The following is a 24,591-nucleotide window of genomic DNA, read 5'->3' as shown; positions in this document are numbered from 1 at the left end:
CTAAATTATATAAATTTCAATTCAAAGATAGTTAATCTTTTAATTTGAGAAAAAAATAAGAATTAGGTAAATTGAAACTTAGTAAACCCAGGGAAAGGGGCTGACCTGTTGGTCAGTTCTTACCCACAGGCTTAGGATGGCAGGATGCAGCTCAACAGAATTTATTTATAGAGGGTGTGAAAAGTGGGAGCTAAGAAATAGAAAGGGAGAGGAGAATTTATATGCTAGCCTATAGCCAGACACAGTCTTTGGCTTGAGACAGGAGACCAAGCAAGAGCAATGGTACCAAGATGGTCACTGGCCCTATCAGCAAGGCAAGCCAGGACTAGCTATATTGAAAAAAAGGCCAGACTGCCCATTAGAATCAGGGTGCCAGGACTGGACACATAGTGAAGGAAGCAGCAGCTGGTCTGGCTGTCAGCAGCAGAATGCCAAGACCGGAAGTCATATACATGGAGGATGAAAGGAAAACCCACAGTTCAGAAACAACCAGAGTAGAGGCCAAAGTTCAAGTTCATGTTACCCATCAAGAGATCAGCTTGCCTATGTTCCAGCACTTTTAAAGTCTTCATGGCTGCTCCACTCCTCCAGCCACTGTTCAGGAAGCCAGAGGGTTTGAATTTCAAAAAGCACCATCCACTGCCTTGGAGGTTGTTGGAACCAACAGTCCTCAGGGTCACAGAGCAGGAAGTTCAGGACAGTACTGAGAACCTGTGGGTGATTAATAATCCCCCTCAATCTTCCTTAAATAAATGATTTTTATTCCACAGAATTGAAAGCAAAACCAAAATCTTGTGTTGTATGTTCTTTCTTACTGAATCTTTAGCAGCACTAAGGGTAAATTTTCACCTTGGCAAGTGGAGTGCTAAAGTTTCCATTTTTTCAGCAAAGGAATTCAATGATTGAAGACTCTCCCTGGAAATACAGCCTCCAAGACAGTGATCTTAACTCTTGGGTACACTGTTTTGAAAATAGTGCTTACCAGATTATCTGAATCTAGATTATTGTAAATAATCCAATCATAATTCATACCTTGAGGGTAGGCATTTGGTAACCCAGAAAATAATTAATATTATGATATAGGAAAAGGGGACATGGCTATTGAGTTGACAAATGACAGGAATTACTATGGTAAATAATTGTCTAGAGTTCAGTCATTAGCAGGTAGCAATTCCTAATGTTTATAAATTTTACAGATAGATTGTGTAGACTTATGTTTACTGAAACTGCACATCTGTATAAATCCTTGAGCAAAAGGTAGGAAAGGTGGATAACAGTATTAAAGTTAATATCCTAAGTAGTTTATAAATAGCATCTTGTAGCATACAGAACAAATTAGTATATTTGGCAGAAATTCTCCTTTATGGATCAAATCATTCTATTTAATGAGTGTTACAGGCACAATGGTTACATGATGTGTAAGAGGCATCCTGTCTAAGAAGACGTCTCTAAATGATGCCCCTGTCTCATCTCACAAGTCAAGAGAAACTCCATTCTTCCAGACTAAGCAGCTACCTGGCAATCCCATACCTTCCCGCTAATGACTGAACTCTAGACAATTATTTACCATAGTCATTCCTGTCATTTGTCAACTCAATAGTCATTTCCCCTTTTCCTATATCATAATATTAATTATTTTTTGGGTTACCAAATGCCCACCCTCAAGGTATGAATTATGATTGGATTAAGTCAACCATAGCAACTGTCTCCCCTTTCCTTTGATGGGGATGAGCATGTCACCTAGTTCCAGCCAATGAAATGGAAGGATAGGTAAGGCTGCGGGGATGGGGGGGCGGCGTTGGGGGGGGAACTTGGGAGAGATTTTAATCTGGTTAAGGGACTAAGGGACTAGAATATGCTTTTGTTCCTTCTCTGCTTTATACTTTGCATGCTTGCTGTGTTGTGAAGGAGTGGTCCTTGGATGAAAGAACAAACCTGAACATTGAAGGCAACACATAGAGGATGGCAATGTAAATTTTAAAGAGAGCTTTTTCTGAGCCAAAATTGAGTTGGTTTGACTTACTTTTAAGCTACTCTTAGTTGTATTTTCAGTTATTTACAACCCAAAATATTCCTAACTGATTACTCATCCTTCTTTAGAAAACTACCAGGACTAACCTCCATCTGCCTCTCAGCCCTGTTTACCCCACCCATCTAGATTTTTTTTTAAAAAAAGATTTATTTAGGGCCTCCCCGGGGCGCAGCAGTTGAGCGCTGGCTGGGTTGCGAAGCTGCCCGCAGCCTCTGCAGCGCCGGTTCAATCCCCAGCTGCTCCCCGGCCACCGAAGGAGGGTCCCACATGGCGCGCAGATCTCTCCTGCCGCCCACTGCTCCCCTCAGCAGTGTGCTTGGTTCTTCTGCCTGCTCTGCTCCTACCTCTGGCTCTGGTGAATTCTCTCACCCTCCTGTGCTTCTGACTGTGCCCAGTGCATGTGTAAACAAACAAACAAACAAATAAATAAAAATAAATAAAACATGCCTCAAAAAAAAAAGATTTATTTATTTTTATACAAGAACTGGGGTGCAAGCCAGATGCACGGGAGGGGAGAAGATTCACCAGAGACAGAGTGAGGAACAGAACAGGCAGACTGACAAAATACACTGCTGAGGGGAGCAGCGGGCAAGACAGGAGAGGTCTACCATACCATGTGGGATTCTCGCCAGCCGGCCAGGATCGAACTCATGCTGCAGAGGCTGTGGACAGTTTCACAATGCAGCGCTCAACTGCCTGTGCCACCTGGGAGGCCCCCATATAGATTTTCAACCTCATTTGGAAACCTGTTATTTTCTGCTTTGTAAATCCTCTAATTTGACCCTAACCCTTCTTATAATCCCTCATTTTAACTGTGTCCTCTGAAATCCAGTTTTTGTGAACTGCGAACTCCCTTGTACTCTCAAACTATATTTCCTTGTTCCACATGATACCTGCTTATCCCTCAAGGTCTTTTTCTTCTGTGATAATCTCAAGTACAAGTTGGTTGTTCTCTTCTACATGGACATCCAATAGTGTGTATGGGAAAGGGGTCATCTTTTTCTCCATTCTTTTTTTTTAATAAAACACTTTTTTTTTAAAGATTTATTTATTCATTTATACAAGAACCGGGGTACAGGGCAGATGTGCGGGAGGGTGAGAGGATTCACCCGAGCCAGAGCGGGGAACAGATCAGGCAGACTGACAAAATACACTGCTGAGTGGAGCAGTGGGCGCGACAGGAGAGGTCTGCTGTGCCATGTGGGACCCTCCCTGGCCGGCCGGGATTGAACCCGCGCTGTAGAGGCTGCAAACAGCTTCACAGCGCGGCACTCAACCACCTGTGCCACCGGGGGAGGCCCTTTTTCTCCGTTCTTGCTTACATTAATTCCTTTGTGCTGTCTAACAATCATAATACCTTGAGATATATAATAGTATGTGGTCTCAAAATTTACCTTTCCTTTCTACTCTTTGTTGTCATCCTGTGTCAAATTCCAGGACATTCCTTTTTTTTTTTTTAAATAACTTTAGGCTCTGGCTCATTCCTCTCTACCATTTCCCCTGTTGTTATTCTTAGAGACTTCAACATATTCAAAGCTGTTCATCCCATGCTTGGGGCTATTACTTTCTAGACTCTTCAAATCCAATGATCTTGTCCTCCATTGCACTCAGTTCTAAGTGTAAGGATAAGAAAGCCTAGAGCCGAAGGTCTCTAGACAAGTTAAACCCAGCTCGCCTTTGAATTATGCTACCTTGCCTTCAAATCAGTCATTGTTTATAGAGACATCGACTCTAATGTCTCTGCATTTAATAATGGTTGACTTCATTAGAGATAATTGGGTACACATCATATTTGTTATTGTCTGAAGGTCAAGATTTCCTGGGGAGAAGTATCATTGAAGAAAAATCAATAGCAGCATTCTTAAATGTCAGCATAAAATGCCATTCAAAACAAGTATAAAAGGTTAATGATATCTTATTTTGTTTAAATATATTCAGATTAAATAAGCTGTGACATATTTTTCCCCATGAAAAGACAAAAGAATTAGCTAAAGCTTCTTAAGTGTCTTTTGAAAATATGAAACATAAGGTTCTATTAATCAAGCAAGAATATTTTAGGTTGTGTGCTCAAAATGCAACCAGGTGCCCCTAGTACTTTGGATCAAGTTCGCGTATGTGATTAGCCAATAAAATCATCAAAGTAGTTGTCATTGAGCACTTAAATCAGGAGATGTCAGGAAAGTGCAGGGCCAATCTAGTAGGAATTTGTGGTAAAGTGCTATTTTATGGAGACATTGTTGGAGTCATAAGTTTTCCAAGGGACTAAGTGAATACCCAGAAGACAAGTTCAGATATGTCAGGGCATCTTGAGACAAACTACTGATCTTGGGTGGTGATGTCTTTTTGGTAACTATGGTGAAGTTAGAACTTAAACATTGCTTGTTAGAAATACCTTAAGAATGAGTCAGTAATTAATCCCTTGCCTTTGGTTGAATTGTGCTGAAATACTTCAAAGTCAGATTTGGAAATCTATGCTTGAAGTCTTCAGTCACAGAAATTTCAGCCAGACTTGATTAAAAAAAAACCACCCTCAGACACCCTCATTTCCAACAACAAAAAATCCAGTGAGTCTCTTGAGTAACTCATTTCTTAATGGGTTTGACTAACTAAAATCCAGATTTCTCAAAATAACTGTATTCAAAGGTTACTGGAAAAATTCTGTTTAGAAATGAGTAAGATATCTGCAGATTCTGTGAATGAGTTCATGATTAATCATTCTAATATGTCTGATGATTTTAATAAGGATGATAAATGCATTACCTCAATAAACTGATGATATGCCAGACCCTTCTTTTAAACTTCCTAGGTCTCAGGAAAGAAATATCTAACTTCTTTTTCCTCACCCAACCCCTGTGTTCCCAAGTACATACAAATGTTTAGGGAACAGGAGACTCAAAAGTTATCATACCTTTTAATATCCATGATGGTGACTTCTGAAGAGGAAAAAGGTATCTGTTAGTCTCTGCAGTGCCTTTATCATAGTTTATATTCTGGAATTCTCTCCCTCCTAATTTAGTCCCTTCTAGGATGAGGGTCTCTGCACTTAACAGTTTAAGTGTGGTTTAAGTATGGTTATGTTTAAGTATGGTTAATACCTGCTATGTTGAGTATAAAAAGGGTAAGCTATATCTTTGAAAAATATAAATTAAAAAGGATTTTGATGAGATATTTCCACTTAAAGATCTATAGGAATTAACAGATTCTTCTTCAGTATCTATTTTTGAAGGGAAAAAAATGCATGAACCCAAATAAAAAAACATCTGTTACTTTCCTCTCTCCTCCCCATTGCAGGGGAAAGATTTAACTTTGACATTGTACTAAGCATTATTTAGAATTGAGGACAATGCTGAATATGAAATGATGGGGTGGGGAGGATATCCTAAATGCTAAAAGAAATAGAAATCTATCACTCTCCTGTTAAATGTTTAAAGGTCAATGTATTAAAGAGAAAAAAACAACAACCCAATTAACAGTTAAAAATGGCAGATTCGGGCCTCCCTGGTGGCGCAGGTGGTTGAGCGCCACACCGTGAAGCTGTCCACAGCCTCTGCAGCATGGGTTGGATCCTGGCCGGCCAGCAAGGATCCCACATGGCGCAGCAGACCTCTCCTGTCTCACCCGCTGCTCCCCTCAGCAGTGTATTTCGTAGGTCTGCCTGTTCTGTTCCCTGCTCTGTCTCTGGTGAATCCTCTCACCCTCTGGTGCGTCTGGTCTGTACCCTGGTTCTTGTATAAAGAAATAAATCTTTAAAAAATCAATCAATAAATAAATAAATGGCAGATTCTCTGACCTCTCATTGAGCTTATATTTCTGGTATTATAAGGTCAAACTAAATAGTCAAGCTAAGTAAGTCAGGGAAGTGTCAAACCTAGTGATTCTCTATCTCCCAAGCAAAGTATTTTATTCTTTTAGGAAATTATTATCAATAGTACACATGCAATCAGTATCTTGAGTAGTGAATGATGGATTTGGTCAAATTTTTTGGGCATCAGTGTCCACAAATCAGCTTGATTCTACCTTAGCACCAGAGAAGTGAGGCTGTGCAGGCAGACATGAGGAATGGCCATGTTAGTATGCAGAGGAATTATTTCAATGTATTACTGCTCGTGACTAGGAAAGGTAAATTGTTCAACTTTGTGGGGGAAAAAATGCTATGGAAAATATCTCTTGCCTTTGGAAATAAAGGTAACTGGGTAAGCAAGCATGAGGTGATATTTAGCGAAAATGATGGGTATTTGTGATACTGGCATTTAAAATTATATGTAGGATTATGTTAATTCTTAATAAAGGTACAGTTATTCAAGTAAAAGGTGACAAATATTTAAGTTCCAAAAGACACTGTTTTTTCATGGCTGGGGAGGGCATAGTACAGAGGGAATAGATGTGTTTATTTGTAAGTTAGTGCGTTTGTGTGTGTGTATGTGTGTGGAGGAACATGGTGGATTTTAAGGTGGAAAATATCAAGCAAGCAGACATAATCTGAAAAAAATCAAATTATTGTGGATATATATCAAGAAAACTGCTATTTTCACCATAAGATAAATACTTCAGAGAAAAATTCTCATGATCTGCTAATAGTAGAAAAAGTAAATCTACCCTAGCCCACATTTGCTTCCTTTTCACAATAGATTGCCATGAAAAAGTTCTTAGAAATAAGACTTTCAATTTGAGTATGAGCTTTTCACTAGATTTATCTCAAGATAATATTTTACCAAACTTCAATTAAAACTGGAATTTTAGGGCCTCCCCTGGTGGCGCAGCAGTTGAGCGGGGCTGTGAAGCTGCCTGCAGCCTCTGCAATGCCGGTTTGATCCCTGGCCACTGGTGAGGGTCCCGCGTGGCATGCGGACCTCTCCTGCTGCGCCCACTGCCCCCCTGAGCAGTGTACTTCGGTCCTTCTGCCTGTTCTCCTCCCCACTCTGGCTCTGGTGAATTCTCTCACCCTCCCGCGCTTCTGACTGTGCCCAGTGCTTGTATAAATAGATAAATGGATCTTTAAAAAAAAAAAAAAGGTCATTGTCTTTAAAAAAAACCAAAAAACCACACCAAAAAACCCTGGAATTTTAGTGGTAAACTTAATAAAGTATATAAACATGTTCTTTTTTTAATGATGTACACCTGAAACTTACATTGTTATAATAATGCAAGTTTACTTCAATTAAAAAAAATCATTGTAGAAATATTTGTTAAATGATTTTTTCTAGGAATTACAAAAACAAATAACTACATTGCTGAAAGAAAAACTTGCATGCTCGATTGCCAGCAACTTAGCTGGTAAATTCCTTGATTTATTTTAAAGTTGAAAAAAAAAAACCACTTATCCTTTCTGTGCTGTATTATCAAGTAGCCATTACTTTTGCTTGGGTCGTTTTTTTTAACCCTTGGAGACATCACCCCCTGCTGTAACTAAAGCTTAACTGCAGGGGATTTTATTTTTGTGTTCTCAGATGAAAAGGACATGAATAATAAAGGTACAATTATTAAAGTAAATGACTTTATTTTGAATAATAATATACAGATTTGTTCCATTTAATTTTCATAGTGCATAGCTATGTATGGAAGTATACAGGGACAAAGAAACATCAGAAATATCTCAGGATGGAAGTATATGGTAAAGAAGACATTCAACAGACCCATCAATGGGCAATTACAAGCTTCATAGGACACTATTCATCAGAAAAGAATGAAAACCATGCAAAAACAATCTATCCAAATCGTGCAAGCAAGTGCATTCAGTACAAGTTACATATTCTTGGGTACAGGAAGTATACATGTTCTTTGGATTAGAAACATAATATAAATGAGTGGCTTGGCTTTTATAAATCAAAGCTAAAAGCATCTATATTAAAGTGTGGATGCCACATGTGATGAAATAATCAAGGCCACAGATGGAGGTCACCAACTTACATAGAGAATACTGAGAGGTAGAAAAAAAATTTAAAAAATAGAGATATGCAATAAAGTCACACATATTTAAATAAGGAAATGGTGAATGCATAGGCATTAAATGATAACATCTCTCTATACTATGCTGTATTTCTATTTTCTTTGTCAAAGGAATGTGCTGTGTATCAATACAAAGTGCAGAGAGAAAAAATGAGACAAATAAATGTAGAGATTTGGCATTAGGGCAAGTTTAATTTCCTTTTCATATTATACATGAGGGAAAAAAGAATACAGAACTAGAAATGCTCATCTTTTCATTCAGTACAATAACTTTTAAGAGTTTTACATACTGTTTGGCACAAGTGGGATAGCTTGTGGAAAGCTTAAGGAGATAAAATTCTTTACCGTTTTTAAAATCAAATGCTTAAAGCAGGTTTTAAAAGTTGAAATTAAAAACTGATCAGAAAAAAATATCAAAGAAAGATACTGAACAAAATTTCCTAGTTTCCTTTACAGTTTCTATTTTTCCATTTATTTTTTTTCCAAATTGCATTTTACAACAGAAATGCAGACCACTTTGGATAGCTATGGCTCAATATTGCTTGTTGCTCTCTCCTAAGACATCATCTTCTTACACTCTACTGAACAGAAAACCATCCCCTCTACTGGCATGAACTTCTGTCCAATGAGACACTTGCTGCAGCAGGAGCACAGAAAGCACTCTGTGGATGCATGCCAGCTGAAGTTGTTATAGGTTACTCTCTGTACTTCGGGATCAATGGCATTATGGCATCCTTGACATACCTGTTAATCATGCAATAAAAGAATGAGAGATCAAACTATGACAGTAATATTTTCATTTTAGAACAAACTCACTACATTTGTTCAGATGGTAAATTAAATGTATTACTTTAAGTGATTTTCAGGTTAATCTTTTAGTCGACAAATGGTAATGGGTGGGGTATAGAGACTGAGTAATGTGCGAATAATCAGGTGAAGGTCAAACAGGTGATTTGATACTTGTAAGATCACCTCATGGTGTTTGAGGCCAAGTCTTGTGGAAGAGTGCACTTGGTTGCCCATACTTTCCCTACAACACCAGTTACTGGTGAGAATGAGGAGCAAAAGATACTCTCATTCATTGCTGGTGAGAATACAAAATAGTACAGCTACACTGGAAGTTTCTTACAAAACTAAACATACTTTTATCATGCAATCCAACAATTGCGTTCCTTGGTATTCACCCAAAGAAGCCAAAAACTTATGTTCACACTTAAACATGCTCATGGATGTTTTATAAACAGCTTTATTCACAACTGCCAAAGCTTGGAAGCAATTAGGATGCCCTTCAATAGGCGAATGGGTAAACAAATTGTGGTACATCCAGATAATGGAATTCTATTCAATGGTGATAAAAAGAAATGAGCTATCAAGACATAGAAAAAGGAGGAACCCAATGCACATTATTTAGTAAAAGAAAGTCAATGTGACTAGGATCATAGTGTATGATTCCAATTACATGATGTCATAGTGAAAGTAAGACTATGAAGACAATAAAAATATCAGGGGTGGTTAGGGTGGGGAAAAGGAGATGGGAAAGATAAATAAGCAGAGCACAGAGGACTTTGGGTAGTGAAAATATATTGTATGATATTATGATAGATATATGCCATTTCTCTGTTCTATACATTTGTCCAAACCCATACAATGTACAACACTAGGAATGAACTCTAAATTTAGTAAATTATGAACTTTGAGTGATTTTGATGTGTCTATGTAGATTCATCCTAAGCATGTGTGGGGGCAGAGGGTTTCTGGGTTTCTGTACCTTCCTCTTAATTTTACCAGTCTTACCTGTGACACATGAGGTTCTTAACATCACTATTTTCTAGACAGTAGTAAATGAAATCATGTTCAAAATACTGAAGAACTTAAAAATGCTGTGTTTGAGAATATAGTTTGCACTAAAAATATAACTTGTAGTTAAATGACTTCTGTTGTAATTCATAATTTATGTATAATATTCTAAAATATTAATATATTCCCTATACCATTCTGTGTAGATGTATATTATGTGCAAATATATGTAATTCACACCCTCTAACACAAAACTTTCTTCTTCTCTGAACATTAATGAAAATGAATGATTATTATAGCAGTAAAAATAGAACCAGTAAGACCTCCAAGACACTAGACTGTCCATATGCCTGCTTGTTTAGATGTGTTCTGAATACAACAGAAATAAGTGTTTTATTGTCATTAAAACACAAAGATATCTGACTAGAATGTATTTGCACATTATGCATCCAATAAGAGATTAATAGCTAAGATATGTAGAGAATCATGCACTCAAAACCAAACTACCCAATCAAAAATTGGGCATAAGATCTTAAATAGACACTTCACCAAAGAAGATGTACAGGTAGCAGTCACATGAAAAAATGGCCATCAGAAGAGGGCGGATCAACATGGCGGCGAGGAGACGCTGTAAGTGCTCCCATTAAAAAAAAGTTAATAGGGAGGAAAAGCAGCAGGTCCCAGTGAGAACTGGGACACAGAAGATAAACGGGCAATTCCAGCAAACTACCCGAAGAAGAAAGTTGCCATAAAGGAGGACTAGAAGGGAGGAAAGCTCAGAACCCTGCTACCCTCCCCCACCCACAAAGTCGGCACTCTCCGACCAACAGAAAGGAGGAAAAAACAAAAAAACGAAAATAACCAACAAGAACAAACTATGCATCAAGCAGGACTGTGAGTGGAAAGGAACTATTTCAGCCACCACACCCCGTGAACTGGAGCTGTGGAGAACCCTGCAGGCTTCGCCGCAGAGGTGAGCGAATGGCTCCAGGTGCCATTAGAGAAAAACAAAGACTCCCGGAGACCTGCACACAGCCCCGGGCCAGCCGGTAAGCTTGTGCGGAAAAGCGGCTCACTTGAAAAGCAAATGCGGATAGTGGCTGCCCAGGTCCCCATGCCTGCGACCTAGGCTTGCAGGGAGACGCGCGGGGCCCTTATTGAGGTGAATGTCCCTCACTGAGTAATCAGAAACCAGGCAACCTGACACGGGAGCGTGGTGCAAAAGGCGCCATTTCTGCAGACACTGAACTGGGCTACAGCCCGCGTCCTGGACTTGAGGGCTTGGAACTGAGACCCAGGGCATGAAATTCGGGGCTTGGGATACCCACGACGGTGGGGCACAAGGCAGACACAGCACCCCAAAGCTGTTGAGGCTTTCCCGACCACTCCCACTCTGTTCCCCTGTCCCATGGGATTAAAAAAAAAAAAAAACAGCTCCCCAAGGACACTAGGAGAGATCTCTGGCGCCACCTAGTGACCAGGAAAAAAATCACCAACACCCCATAGAACAAGGACCTTTCTTCAGTAAAGACTGCTTGAAACCTGCAGAAGGCTCCCAGAGGAGTCAGAGGTGAGCTGGGAAGTTCGCCCAAGCCAGGCCCCTTCTGACCAGCAGTCCGAGCCCAGAGGGGGAGTGGGCACCCACGGCCAGAGCAGACTGGGCACGCAGAAGAGTATGCCTGTCTCCAAAGCGCCATTTTAGAACAGGGACCTTTCTTCAATAAAGATTGCTTGAAACTGGCAGAAGGCTCCCCATGGAGCCAGAGGGAGAAGGTTCCTTGCACAGCCAGAGGTGAGCTGAAGGCCCCCACAAGCCCGGTCCCACCTGGCAGGAAGATGGAGCCCAGAGGAGGATCCAGAGATTTGGAGCCCAGAGTGCAATCCAGCTGCCCCACCTCCAGGGAAGTCTGTGGGACTTCAAGACGCACATTTTTAACTAAACACAGAAGGAGGAGAGATTCTGTGACAGTGACCATTAACAAACATATTCAAAGTACCACTGCCTCACTAGACTTCTGGCATAACAGTTTTTGACTCATTTGGATTGCCAGTTTCTGAAACTCCCGAAAGAACACACCAAAAAGATGCCAGCGAGTACCAGTGGCACAGTGTCCCAACGCATAAGGCAAATTAGAAAAGAGGCAGCAGGGAAAAGAGAAACTACAAGCAAAGTAGCAACACTTCAGAAAAAAGACACACCACAAAAAAAACCAAAAAAACAAAAAAACAAAACACCCACCAGCACCAGCTTGCAACTACAGTGACTTAGAAGAACTTGTGAGCCTTCCAGAAAAAAGAATTTAAAATGGCCATGATGAAAAAACTGATGGAAGTCATTAAGGAAAACAACGCTTAGAAGAATGAAATTGAGTCCCTAAAGAGGGAAGTAAACGAAATGCAGGAGATCAAAGAATTAATGGAGGCGCTAAAGAACTCTGGGAAAAGCAATGAAAGTAGAATAGATGAAATGGAAGAATGAATAAGTACTCTCGAAGACACAGATATAAAAAGAACCAAAACAGAAAAGAAAAGAGAAGTACAAAGGAAAAAGACCGAAGAAAGACTTCGGGAACTATATGATTCCATGAGGAAAGGAAATATAAGAGTTATAGGAATCCCAAAAGGAGAGGAGAGAGATGTAGGAACAGAGAAAATATTCAAGGAAATAATTGAGAACTTCCCAAATGTGAAAAAGGAGCTGAAAATTGATAAACAAGAAGCAAGAAGAACACCAAACTTCCATGATGAAAGGAAAAATACAGCAAGACACATAATAGTAAAGCTCCTAAGAATCCAAGACAAGGGAAAAATAATGAAGCTGACAAGAGGGAAGAAACAGATAACATTCAAAGGAAAACCAATCAGACTGACATCAGACTTCTCCAAATAAACACTACGGGCAAGGAGAGAGTGGAGAGACATAGTCAACAGACTCCAAGAAAACAGATGCCAACCAAGAATACTCTATCCCTCAAAGCTCTCCTTCCTCTATGAAGAAAGAATAAGGACATTCCCAAACAAACAGAAACTCTGGAATTTCATTATGACTAAACCCCCACTCCAAAAAGTACTACAAGGAATCCTAAAGACAGAACCTCAGAGGGACAAATAACAAAGAAAGAAGGCCAAAAAAAAAATTTATTAAAAGAATAAATAAAATCAAAGGAAAGACAAACACAATGGCAAATACAAATGCTAACATATCAATATTAACTCTAAATGTAAATGGACTAAACTCTTTAATAAAAAGACACAGAGTCACAGGCTGGATTAAGAAACAAAACCCAACCTTTTGCTGTGTCCAGGAAACACATTTAGCTACAAATGATAAAAATAGACTCAAAGTTAAAGGATGGAAAACAATCCTACAAGCAAATGGACCAAAAAAGAAAGCAGGAACAGCTGTACTTCTTTCAAAATCAAAAAGGTAAAAAGAGACCCCAATGGTCACTACATCATGATCAAGGGGACAATACTTCAAGAAGAAATAACACTCATTAACATATATTCACCAAAGGAAGGAGTACCAAAATATATCAGACAACTATTATCATCTTTGAAAACAGACATCAGAGAAAACACATACTTAGTGGGAGACTTCAAAACACCACTATCAACAATGGATAGATCAACCAGACAAAAAATAAGTAAAGACACTAAAGCTCTAAATAAGGATCTAGAGCTCTTGGGCTAAAAAGACATCTATAGAACACTAAACCCAAAAAAATCTGAGTACACATTTTTCTCAAGCACACATGGATCATTCTCCAGGATCGATCACATACTGGGACCCAAGACAAACATCAACAGATACACCAAGACTGATATCATACCAACCATCTTTTCTGACCATGAAGGCATCGAACTAGAAATAAACCATAAAAAGAAGGCAAAGAAATCTCCTACCTCATAGAGATTGAAAACCACACTACTGGAAGACCACTGGACTAATGAGGAGATCAAAGAAGAAATTAAAAAATTCTTTGAATTGAATGACAAGGAGGACACCAATTTCCCAAATGTATGGGATGCAGCAAAAGCAGTAATAAGAGGAAAATATATAGCAATAGAGGCACACATCAAGAAACAAGAAAGAACTCAAAGAAACAACCTAATCTTGAAGCTCAAAGATCTAGAAAAAGAACAACAAAAAAAACCCAAAACCAGTACAAGAAAAGAAATAATAAAAACCAAAGCAGAAATAAATGAAAGTAAAAAAACCAATCCAAAAAATCAATGAAACCAAGAGCTGGTTCTTCGAAAAAAATCAATGAAATAGACAAACCCCTAGCCAGGCTCACAAAGGAAAAAAGGGAGAAAGCACAAATAAACAGGATCATAAATGAAAGAGGAAAAATCACAACGGACACAGCAGAAATCAAAACAATAATCAGAAACCACTATGAACAGTTATATGGAAACAAGTTCAACAATCTAGAGGAGATGGACAAATTCCTACAACTCTACAATCACCCAAAGCTAGATAAAGAAGAAATAGAACACCTAAACAGACCAATTACAAGCAGCAAAATTGAAATGGTAATCAAAAACCTCCCCAAAAACAAAAGCCCAGGACCTGATGGATTTACAAATGAATTCTACCAAAAAACGTTCAGAAACGAATTAGTGCCTATCCTTCACAAACTCTTCCAAAAAATTGAGAAGGAAGGGATAATACCAAACACGTTCTATGAAGCCAACATCACATTAATTCCAAAACCGAACAAGGACAACACAAAAAAAGAAAACCACAGGCCAATCTCCCTAATGAACACTGATGCAAAAATCCTCAATAAAATTTTAGCTATCAGAATCCAACAATGTATCCATAAGATAATTCACCACAACCAAGTAGGATTCATTCCAGGAACACAAGGATGGTTCAACATCTGAAAATCAATCAACATTATCCAACACATCAACAAAAAGAAATATAAAAACCATATGATAATATCAATAGATGCCGAGAAAGCTTTCAACAAAGTGCAACACCCATTCATGATAAAAGCCCTTGAAATTCTTGGGATACAAGGAACATACCTCAACATCATAAAGGCCATATATGACAAGCCAACAGCCAGTATCATTCTCAATGGCAAAAAGCTGAAAGCATTCCCATTAAGATCTGGAACAAGACAAGGATGTCCACTCTCACCACTGCTTTCCAATATAATACTGGAAGTCCTAGCCAGAGCAATAAGACAAGAGAAAGACATACAAGGAATCCAAATAGGAAAAGAAGAAGTCAAACTATCACTATTTGCAGATGATATGATAATATACATAGAGAACCCCAAAAACTCCACAGAAAAACTAATTCAACTAATTAATCAGTTCAGTAAAGTGGCAGGATACAAAATCAACATGCAAAAGTCAATAGCCTTCCTATATACAAACAATAAATCTGAAGAGGAAATTAAAAAAAACATCCCTTTTATTATCGAAACAAAAAAATCAAATACTTGGGAATAAATCTAACAAAAGAGGTAAAGGACCTATACAAAGAAAACTATAAAACACTGTTAAAAGAAATAGAAGTCACAAAGAAATGGAAAGACATCCCCTGCTCATGGATTGGAAGAATAAACATTATTAAAATGGCCATCCTACCAAAAGCAATTTACAGATTCAATGCTATTCCAATCAAAATTTCAATGTCATTCTTCAAGGAAATAGAACAATTATTGATGAAATTCATATGGAATCACCAAAAACCCCGAACAGCCAAGGCTCTCCTGAAAAAAAAAAAAAAAAAAAAAAAAGGGCATGGAGGCATCACACTCCCAGACTTCAAACTATACTACAAAGCCATAATCATCAAAACTGCATGGTTCTGGAACAAGAACAGACACACAGACCAATGGAATCGAATAGAAAATCCACAAATAAACCCACAGATTTATGGTCAACTAATCTTTGACAAAGGAGCAAAGCATATACATTGGAGCAAAGAAAGTTTGTTCAATAAATGGTGCTGGGAAAACTGGGTTGCTACATGCAAAAGAATGAAGCTTGACTACTACCTAACACCATGCACAAAAACCACCTCAAAATGGATTAAAGAACTAGACATAAGACCTGAAACCATAAAATACATAGAAGGAAATATAGGCAAAACACTACATGATATGCACATCAAAGACATCTTTACAGACACATCACCCAAAGCAGTGATAGTGAAGGCAAAGATAAACAGCTGGGGGCCTCCCCGGTGGCGCAGCGGTTGAGCGCTGGGTTGCGAAGCTGCCGCAGCCTCTGCAGCGCCAGTTCGATCCCCGGCTGCTCCCCGGCCACCGGAGGAGGGTCCCGCATGGCGCGCAGACCTCTCCTGCCGCCCGCTGCTCCCCTCAGCAGTGTACTTCGGTCCTTCTGCCTGCTCTGCTCCCTGCTCTGGCTCTGGTGAATTCTCTCACCCTCCCGCACTTCTGACTGTACCAATATCAGTGCTTGTATCAATACATAAATAAATAAATAAATAAATAAATAAATATATAAAAATAAATTAAACTTTAAAAAAAAAAAGATAAACAGCTGGGACTACATCAAATTAAAGAGCTTCTGCACAGCAAAAGAGACAATACAAAAACAAAGAGAAACCCCACTGACCGGGAGAACATTTTTGCACACAACACTAATGATTAAGGACTAATCACAAAAATCTACAAAGAGCTAATGAGACTCAACAAAAACAAAGAAAATAATCCAGTCAAAAAATGGGCAGAAGAGCTAAAAAGAAACTTCTCTGAAGAGGAAATGCAAATGGCCAACAGGCATATGAAAAAAATGTTCAACGTCACTTGTAATCAGGGAAATGCAAATCAAAACTACCATGAGATACCATCTCACACCAGTGAGAATGGCACATATTAAAAAAACTAGCAACAACAAATGTTGGCGAGGTTGTGGAGAAAAAGGAACTCTCCTGCACTGCTGGTGGGAATGCAAACTGGTCCAACCACTATGGAGAGCTGTGTGGAGATTTCTTGACCTACTAAACATAGAGCTTCCATATGATCCAACAATTCCACTCCTAGGTATTTACCCAAAGGACACAGAAACATCCATTCCAAAGAGCACCTGCACCCCTATGTTTATAGCAGCACTATTTACAATAGCTAAGCTTTGGAAACAACCCAAATGCCCAAAAATAGATGACTGGATCAAGAAGATGTGGTACATATATACCATGGAATATTACTCAGCATTCAAAAAAGATAAACACATGCAATTTGCAGCAACATGGATGGAGCTGGAAGGGATCATGCTCAGCAAAGTAAGCCAGAAAGTAAAAGAAAAATACCGGATGGTCTCACTCATAGCAGGAATCTAGAAAACTTAAATAAGGGACCAGGAAAAAGAATAACTATAAGAAAGAAAATATCAAAATCAACAAACAACTATGAACTAGAGACACTCTATGGGGGTTGGGGACGGGGAAAGGAGGGCTTGGGTCAAAATAATAAGGGGGTTGTAATTGTATGGGGAATATAAAAGTAACATTTAAATTAAATAAATAAATAATTTAAAAAAAGATTTGTCTAGAGTAAAAAAAAAAAAAAAGGCCATCAGTTATTATTAGGGAAATACAAATCAAAGTCACAAATGAGATATCCCCTCCTATCTGTGAGAATGGCCTACTTTTTAAAAGGACCAGAAATAATAAGTGTTGGCAAGGGTGTGGAGAAAAAGAAACCCTTGTACATTGTTGATAGAAATACAAACTGATGTAGCATCTGTGGAGAACATTATACAGGTTCCTCAAAAAATTAAAAACAGATCTATCATATGATCTAGCAATTCCACATCTAGGTATTTATCCAAAGAAAATAAAAACATTAATTCCATTCCCTTTAAGGACCTTTGTTTTAGTGTGGATTTGATCATCAAGTAGTACTCAATCTATAGTGTTAGCTGCACAGCCAGAAATCTGCAGGTAGCTTGGAGTCAATGCAGACATATTTTTTGAATCACCTGGAGTTTAACATCCTTTGGTAAGAATCACATTTCCAATTTAAGAGTAATACTTTGTTTCTCATTTGTTAGATGCCTAAGTTAACACACAAATTCAAGTCATAAAGCAAGTTGAGGCACCCGTGTCCCTAGAGCGCTTCTTACCACAGCGTGATTCTTCACGTAGCAGGGCTTGCACACAGGCTTGTCATTGACCATCACGTATATTTCCCCAGCTAGGATGTTGTCACAGTCAAAACAGCAGAAGTGTTTTAGATGCCAATTCTGGTTTTCTGCCTGGGTGTACTCATTGCTGAATATCAGCTGGGAAGATAAAAATAAGATGAAATTTTGGGGGGCTACAAATGACAAAGCTAAATTTTTTCTGACAGCGAGGGATTTTGATCTTTAAGAATATCAGTCTACCTTCTTGGGTTTAAAGTTTAATATTAAGCTAAAGGTTGCAGTTAGGTTTTTATTTAATTTAGTCCAAATCCATCTGTCATGGTTAGATGCCATTAGTCAACACAGAATGAATGAAATGGAATGTTTTCATTCAACTTCTTTGGATATAAATAAAACAACTGATGCTTCATTGATTCTTTTTGCCTTCTCACTAAGGGTGGTCTGATTAGAATGTTAAGGGGACCACATCGGGGTACAAAATGGAGCTTGCCTGCTGGTGGCCCTTAGAAAACACACCTCATCACAGCCAGCACATCGAGGTTTCTCACTGTCACAGTAATGTCTGCCACAGTATAGCTTCCCATTTTTCCAGAAATAAATCATGTCGACCAGGAGTTCATGGCAAGTGTTGCAGATGAAACAAGCCGGGTGCCACAGTTTGTCGTAGCCAGCTCTTTCAGCATATATGGCTGGGTCACCTTCCTTCATACTCAGTTTGCAGCAGTAGCAAGACTAAAAGGAAGCCATACACAACAATCTTGTCATCACAAGACTGACCATCATTACCAATTTGAGTGAGAATTTAGACCAACATTTTGCAAGAGAAATAATTTCTAGAAATGAGGAATTTGCCCATGTAGACAAGGTATTAGTACTTCTGTGAAATGGAATCATTTGGCTTTATCCAGGTTGTTTAAAACTAATTCTTGCCACTATATGTAATACAGTATTGTTCCCTGAATTAAAGTTACTTATGGAAAAAAGCTAATAAAATTTTCACCTTAATTTTAATGTTTTTTTTTCCCCCCAAAATGATTACCTTTGAGCTTTTAAGTCCTATTTTTTTTTTTAAACAGAACAAGTCTTACTGGTTGGTGTACTAACAAGATCTAGAAGGAATATTACAGTAAGTTTACTTCTTAATTTTGTTCATTTTTTTGGTCAGAAATTTCTTCTACCTTGAAGGCATGAAAAAAAAAAATTGAATTTTCACCTTTAGAAGATTTGTCTTTTTTAATGATTGACTATATAGCCACATAAATTTAAGTCTGAATTTGAGGCATGTTTTCACAAGCAAAACTAAATAAACATAAGCATATATTATTCTTATTTATAAACAATTAACACTAAAATTATGTTTAGAAACAGACTAGATTACTATGTTGTGCTCCAGCGTGATACCAATGCCAACTACTGTGTGTATACATAAACCTCACAATTATCCTTGGCAACAGATAATCAGAAAACTTGGCTTTAGACAGAGGTTTCTCTAAAGTATGCCTCAGCTGAATTTTAATTCAATTGATTTCCCTCACCTGCTCCTTTTTGGAAACAGGCATTGCTCCAGAAAGGTTCAGAGAAAGAGAAACAGCCGTCAAAACATCAATTGGTCCACTCTACTTACATACTGAGTTCTTTTGTGTTCAGCTGATTTGTCCTCCATGGCCCCTACTGCTGCCGTGGTGCTTCGATCCCCGCCAGGGATGTACATTTTATTGGGGCCTTGAGCAGACATCTCATAGGGAAGTTTGACATCTCCTACACCCAGAGCCTCGCTCTTATATTTCTTCACAAACTGCTCCATCTCTTTCACCTCTTTGGGAGATAACTCATGGCACTTGGAAGGGTCCTGGTCATGTGCAGGGAGCTGCTTTGCCAGTTGCTTCTTGCGGTACTGTGCTCCCTCCGAGCCCGCCACTGGCTGCTTCTCCTTGGGCAGCATCTGCATGTACTGCCTGGCCTGAGCCACAAGGAGACCACTGTTAATTGGGAGGTGCCTTGGCCATCAGACAGGTGATATTGTAGAACACATATCAAAAGCAAGTGACTAAAGAAAAAAGTCAGTTTTATCCTTTAGTAACAATCTTCATAATATAAATAGCTTGAGATGTTACAAAATATTACATAAATACACTTAATTTTATTTTAAAAACCCCACATTTTCCTCCATGAAATCAACTTTTTTTTTCCATTTGTAGAAAGATTTGAGTTACTAATGTTTACTTGCACTAACTATGCAAATGTACAACCGCAAGAGAACACACATTTGTAGGCAGATGGGAATGGATCAGCAGCATTTGCATCATTATAAAATGACAATCATTACAGATTCTCTTTAATGATTTAACTAACCTTGAAAGATGTCCAATTTTCTCATCTGGTGTTTATACTAGAAGGAGCTTGATACAAAATCCTATTTTTTTCACCTTACATAGTAAAAGAAATAATAGTACTGAACATTTTTTCAGTTCTATAAAATGACAACTTATACTCTGCAGATATCCTTTATCATCTCAAGAGAAATCTTGTGACAGCCAGAAAAGTTACTAGATTTATACAAAACATGTTTGCATCTAATTATTAAGATATATACCTTTAAAATGGTTAACATATCAAGGTAATCAGAAAAATTCTATGAGGAATCTAAACTTACTTTCAAAATATGTAATAGGAGCTGAAAGTCAAAACAGTGGAAATCCCAGAAAAATAGCTGACCCAAGGTTGATAAGGCCACTAAAGGAATTCCTCTAAATAAATAATCCAGGAACTTTAATATAGTGACCCCCATCCCACTTGTTATTTACCAATGCCTGATTCTGGACAGGAGGAGCCCATTCATAGGTGACTGTGTTGATGGACACATTCTTCTTGGCAGCCAGTGGATTGGTCAGTATCATAACATTACGTTTATACATGGGAATTCCATCTGATTTTAGCTTTGCAATCAAGGTGGTATACTTGGTGTCTTCAAAAAGTTTCCCCACTTTTCGATCCTCCTCATTGCTCAAGAGGACATCATGTTCTTCTTGGCCGCACTTGCAGTTACGACATATTTTTCTAAAATTTTGGAGATTAATAAGAAATAATTAATTATACCCCATCATTAAAAATTATGCTAATAAATTTATAGTTTATAAAATACTTTCACACATAGTCTATATAAAGGTATCAAAAGCAAGTCCTTTATGTGTATGTGGGGAGGGATGACACTAAATATTCATAAATTTAACAAAAAGGAGCATAAAAATGTACCTTTGCTTTAGAGATTTTGAAAAAGTTAAGTTTTGATTAAAAATGCATGCACAAGAGGACATGTCAGACACTAACCCCACCTAGCTTTTCTCATTTTTTTCACCAAAATGAATACACACACTATTCATCAACACTACCACCAAAACTTATCACAGCAAGAGGTTTTACATTTTATTGCATGAGGTCATTTCAAAGTCATTATTCTTTTTTTTTTTTTTTTTAAACAAAAAGTAGGGAAGTTGATAAGATTTTTTATGATCAAGAACTAGAACCCTAGGTTTAGGTTTAACCACAGTCATTTGCTTATTTGTTTTCTTTCCCATTTCTTTCCCTGTCTTTTTCTTTCTCCCTTTTCTTTTCTTTCCCTTCCTTTCTTTTATTTCATCAAACAGTGACCACCTACCAGGTGCTCTGTTATGTAGAAAAAGACAAATAATTGTCTATGCCCCAGTGTTACTCACAGTTAAAGAACACCACTCCCTCCCCCAATCTGGTCTACCATATATTCATTCATACTCATGTATGCATGCATGTACTATATCAATGCCACTGTGTCAAGTTATGTACTAGATAGTAGGACATAATGTTTAAAAAAAAGTAGGCCATTATGTCCTAGTAAAAAGACAGATTTTTTTTTTTTTAACCACTATGTCCTAGTGAGAAAACAGATGTTAAACACACACACACACACACACACACACACACTTTGCATTTGTAGTAGTAAAGTAAAGTATAGGATACTAAGGGAAAATTCTGTCTTGGAAATGATGAGGAAAGGACTCACTCCATAAGAATATTACTACATAAAAAAGAAACATTTATGTTGATAGGATGCATAGAACATAAGCATAAATTGGTATGCGTGTGTATTTGGGAAGAGCGAAAGAAAGGAGAAGTAGGCTTCAACCAACATTTTGGGTAGAACAAGTATTTGTGGTGTTCCTCAGTTAGGAAAGAGATTGCTCCCTTAGATAGATGAGGCAGTGACAGGGTCAGAGGCAGGCATGAGATCATGTAGGAATTTATAGGTTATTAAGATATTTTTCCTTCATTATAAGATCAATCAGGACGCACTGAAGTCTTTTAGGTTATGGAATATCATGGCTATAACTTTTTTTAAAATGTTGTAATACCTCCCATTTGACAATAGGTTAGGGGTAAACACAACTGCAAATAGGGAGACCTGTTCAAATAACAAGTCAATGGTGCATCCAATTTGCAATGGCATGGTCCTAAGTATCGGAACCTTTGGCTATTTCAGAAATGGAATTTGCATCTTGGACGGTTATTATCATGATCCATGTAAGATGTGTTATAGTTTGGAATAAAGATTTATGATCTCGGGCCTCCCCAGTGGCGCAGCGGTTGAGCGCTGGGTTGCGAAGCTGCCTGTGGCCTCTGCGGCGCTGGTTCGATCCCCGGCTGCTCCCTGGCCACCGGAGGAGGGTCCCACATGGCATGCGGACCTCTCCTGCCGCCCGCTGCTCCCCTCAGCAGTGTACCTCGGTCCTTCTGCCTGCTCTGCTCCCCGCTCTGGCTCTGGTGGATTCTCTCGCCCTCCCGCGCTTCTGACTGTACCCAGTGCATGTATAAACGAAACAAACAAACAAACAAATAAATACATAAATAAAAAGCATGCCTCTATAAAAAAAAAAAAGATTTATGATCTCTTGGAATGTAAAACTTATAAAACTCTGTGGTAGATAATGAGGGTGATGGGAAGGTTCAGTGTGTCAAAAGAAACAAGGTTTTTGGGATGAGTAAGTCAGCAGATGGAATGCAATTTATTAAGATAGTAAATACAAAGGAGGAAAGAGAGAGCAAATAAAAAAGAGGAACAGATAATGAGAAGCCTCTGAAACTGAACTACTGCTAAGTTTGAAATGCCTTATGCAATAGAGTAAGGGTATCAAGTGCACTGCAGAAGGCACACGGCTAGTGTTACTGTAGCCTGAACTCTGAAATTAAGGAATGATACATACACAAAAGAGGTGACAGATCACCTTCACCTCCTAGGGGAAAAGTAGAAGGAAAAGGTGAGGATTCAGGAAGGAGTTTAGCACAGAAACAGGGAAAGATGACAGAAGCAAAAAGAATGAAAGAGACTTTGTGTTATCAAAAATGTAAGTCAGTGCTTAGGGTTTCCCCACTTGTCAAGGGAAAAGTGATGGTGGTGTCCCCCTAGGTGCCTCAAGAATGCAACGGAGTTTTAATTTTTTATATACTTGTACCAGTAAACTATTTCTTTAAAAAAAAAAAAAAAGCTGGAATGAAAAAACCTGGTACTTATGGCATATAAATCAAAGGGGGAAATCTGGTATTTTAAAAAGTCATTCTATCATCCTTACATTGTTCAGATAGATATTAAAGATAAAGGTTGCTAAGAATGGAGGTTAAAAGATCTAGATAACCAGAGAAAGACATACTATAGATAATTTTTAGATTACTAAAATGAAAATGGAATGAAAATATAAAAATGCAATTAGTTAAAGAGAAGGCAGCAAGAAAGGCAAAAAAGGGAAATTGGGACATACAGAAAGCACAAATTAAGATGGTTGATATAATATAAACATAGCAATAGATGGACTCATTCTCCAATTAAAAGTCAGAGGATGTCAAACATAATACAACAAAAGTAAACTATATGTGATTTACAAGAGATACTTAAAATGTAAGGTATAGAAATGATGAAAGTATAAGAATCCAAAAAAGATAAACCAGGCCAACTCCAGCAAAATGTAAGTTAGAGGTCTGTATTAATATCACACAAGTCAGACTTTAATGCTTTTTTCTTAATATTAGTGTCACAGCAAAAATTAAAAAAACACTATGATGTATTAGCTCTAAACTTAATGCAGTCTAATAGTCTAACTTCAAAATATATAAGTAAAAATAAAAGGACAATTTGAAACATATCAACAAACCCATCAAAATGAGATTTACAAAAGAATTGGAAATAGATTTAAATAATACAATTAACAAGTTTGGTCTAACAGACACATAAGAAATATCACACCCAAACAATGGAGAACACACACTGTGTGTTTTTTTTTTTTTTTGAAGCATTTGAAACACTTCAAAAAAAAAAAGAATACATACTATGCCATAATGCAAGTCTCAAGAAATGCCCAAGGAATGATCATCATCAACAACATTATCTGAACAGAACACAATTATATGTTAGAAGTCAACAGCAAAAAAAGCAACTAGAAATATTCTTTAAAAAACAAAATAAAAGGAACAATGACAAAATAAAACAAAAAACATTTTAGAGAAAAAAGAAAAAACTTACTTCATGGAGCTTAACTAAAGAATGCTTAGGAGGAGATTCATAGCTTAAATGCTCACATTAGAAAGAAGAAAAAGTAAAAATAAGCTAAGTGTTCAATTCGGGAAGTTAGGAAAAATACAGAATAAGCCTAATGTGT

General features: G+C 37.9%; 1 protein-coding gene and 1 long non-coding RNA gene across 6 annotated transcripts in view; one reads left to right on the top strand and one right to left on the bottom strand.

The window, feature by feature from the left end:
• LOC119251701 (uncharacterized) overlaps positions 1-19,031 on the top strand; it is a 310,608-nt gene extending 291,577 nt beyond the window's left edge. For both annotated transcript variants that reach the window (XR_005126584.2, XR_008550830.1), the window contains exon 6: positions 18,988-19,031. This is a non-coding gene — a long non-coding RNA (uncharacterized LOC119251701). The remainder of the gene's footprint in view (positions 1-18,987) is intronic.
• TES (testin LIM domain protein) overlaps positions 8,428-24,591 on the bottom strand; it is a 108,691-nt gene continuing 92,527 nt past the window's right edge. For all 4 annotated transcript variants that reach the window (XM_037512024.2, XM_054692578.1, XM_054692577.1 and 1 more), the window contains exons 3-7: positions 20,716-20,968; positions 19,536-19,871; positions 18,428-18,643; positions 17,891-18,049; positions 8,428-8,722 (exon numbers count right to left, since the gene is read on the bottom strand). In XM_037512024.2, the coding sequence (XP_037367921.1) occupies positions 8,534-8,722; positions 17,891-18,049; positions 18,428-18,643; positions 19,536-19,871; positions 20,716-20,968 (1,153 nt within the window). In that variant the 3' untranslated portion in view covers positions 8,428-8,533. The remainder of the gene's footprint in view (positions 8,723-17,890; positions 18,050-18,427; positions 18,644-19,535; positions 19,872-20,715; positions 20,969-24,591) is intronic.

This window comes from Talpa occidentalis, unplaced genomic scaffold (assembly GCF_014898055.3).
Source record: "Talpa occidentalis isolate TD23 unplaced genomic scaffold, MPIMG_talOcc4v2.1, whole genome shotgun sequence".
Classification (NCBI taxonomy): domain Eukaryota; kingdom Metazoa; phylum Chordata; class Mammalia; order Eulipotyphla; family Talpidae; genus Talpa; species Talpa occidentalis.
The sequence above is the reverse complement of the archived record's forward strand: the minus strand, read 5'-3'. Positions and strand labels throughout refer to the sequence as shown.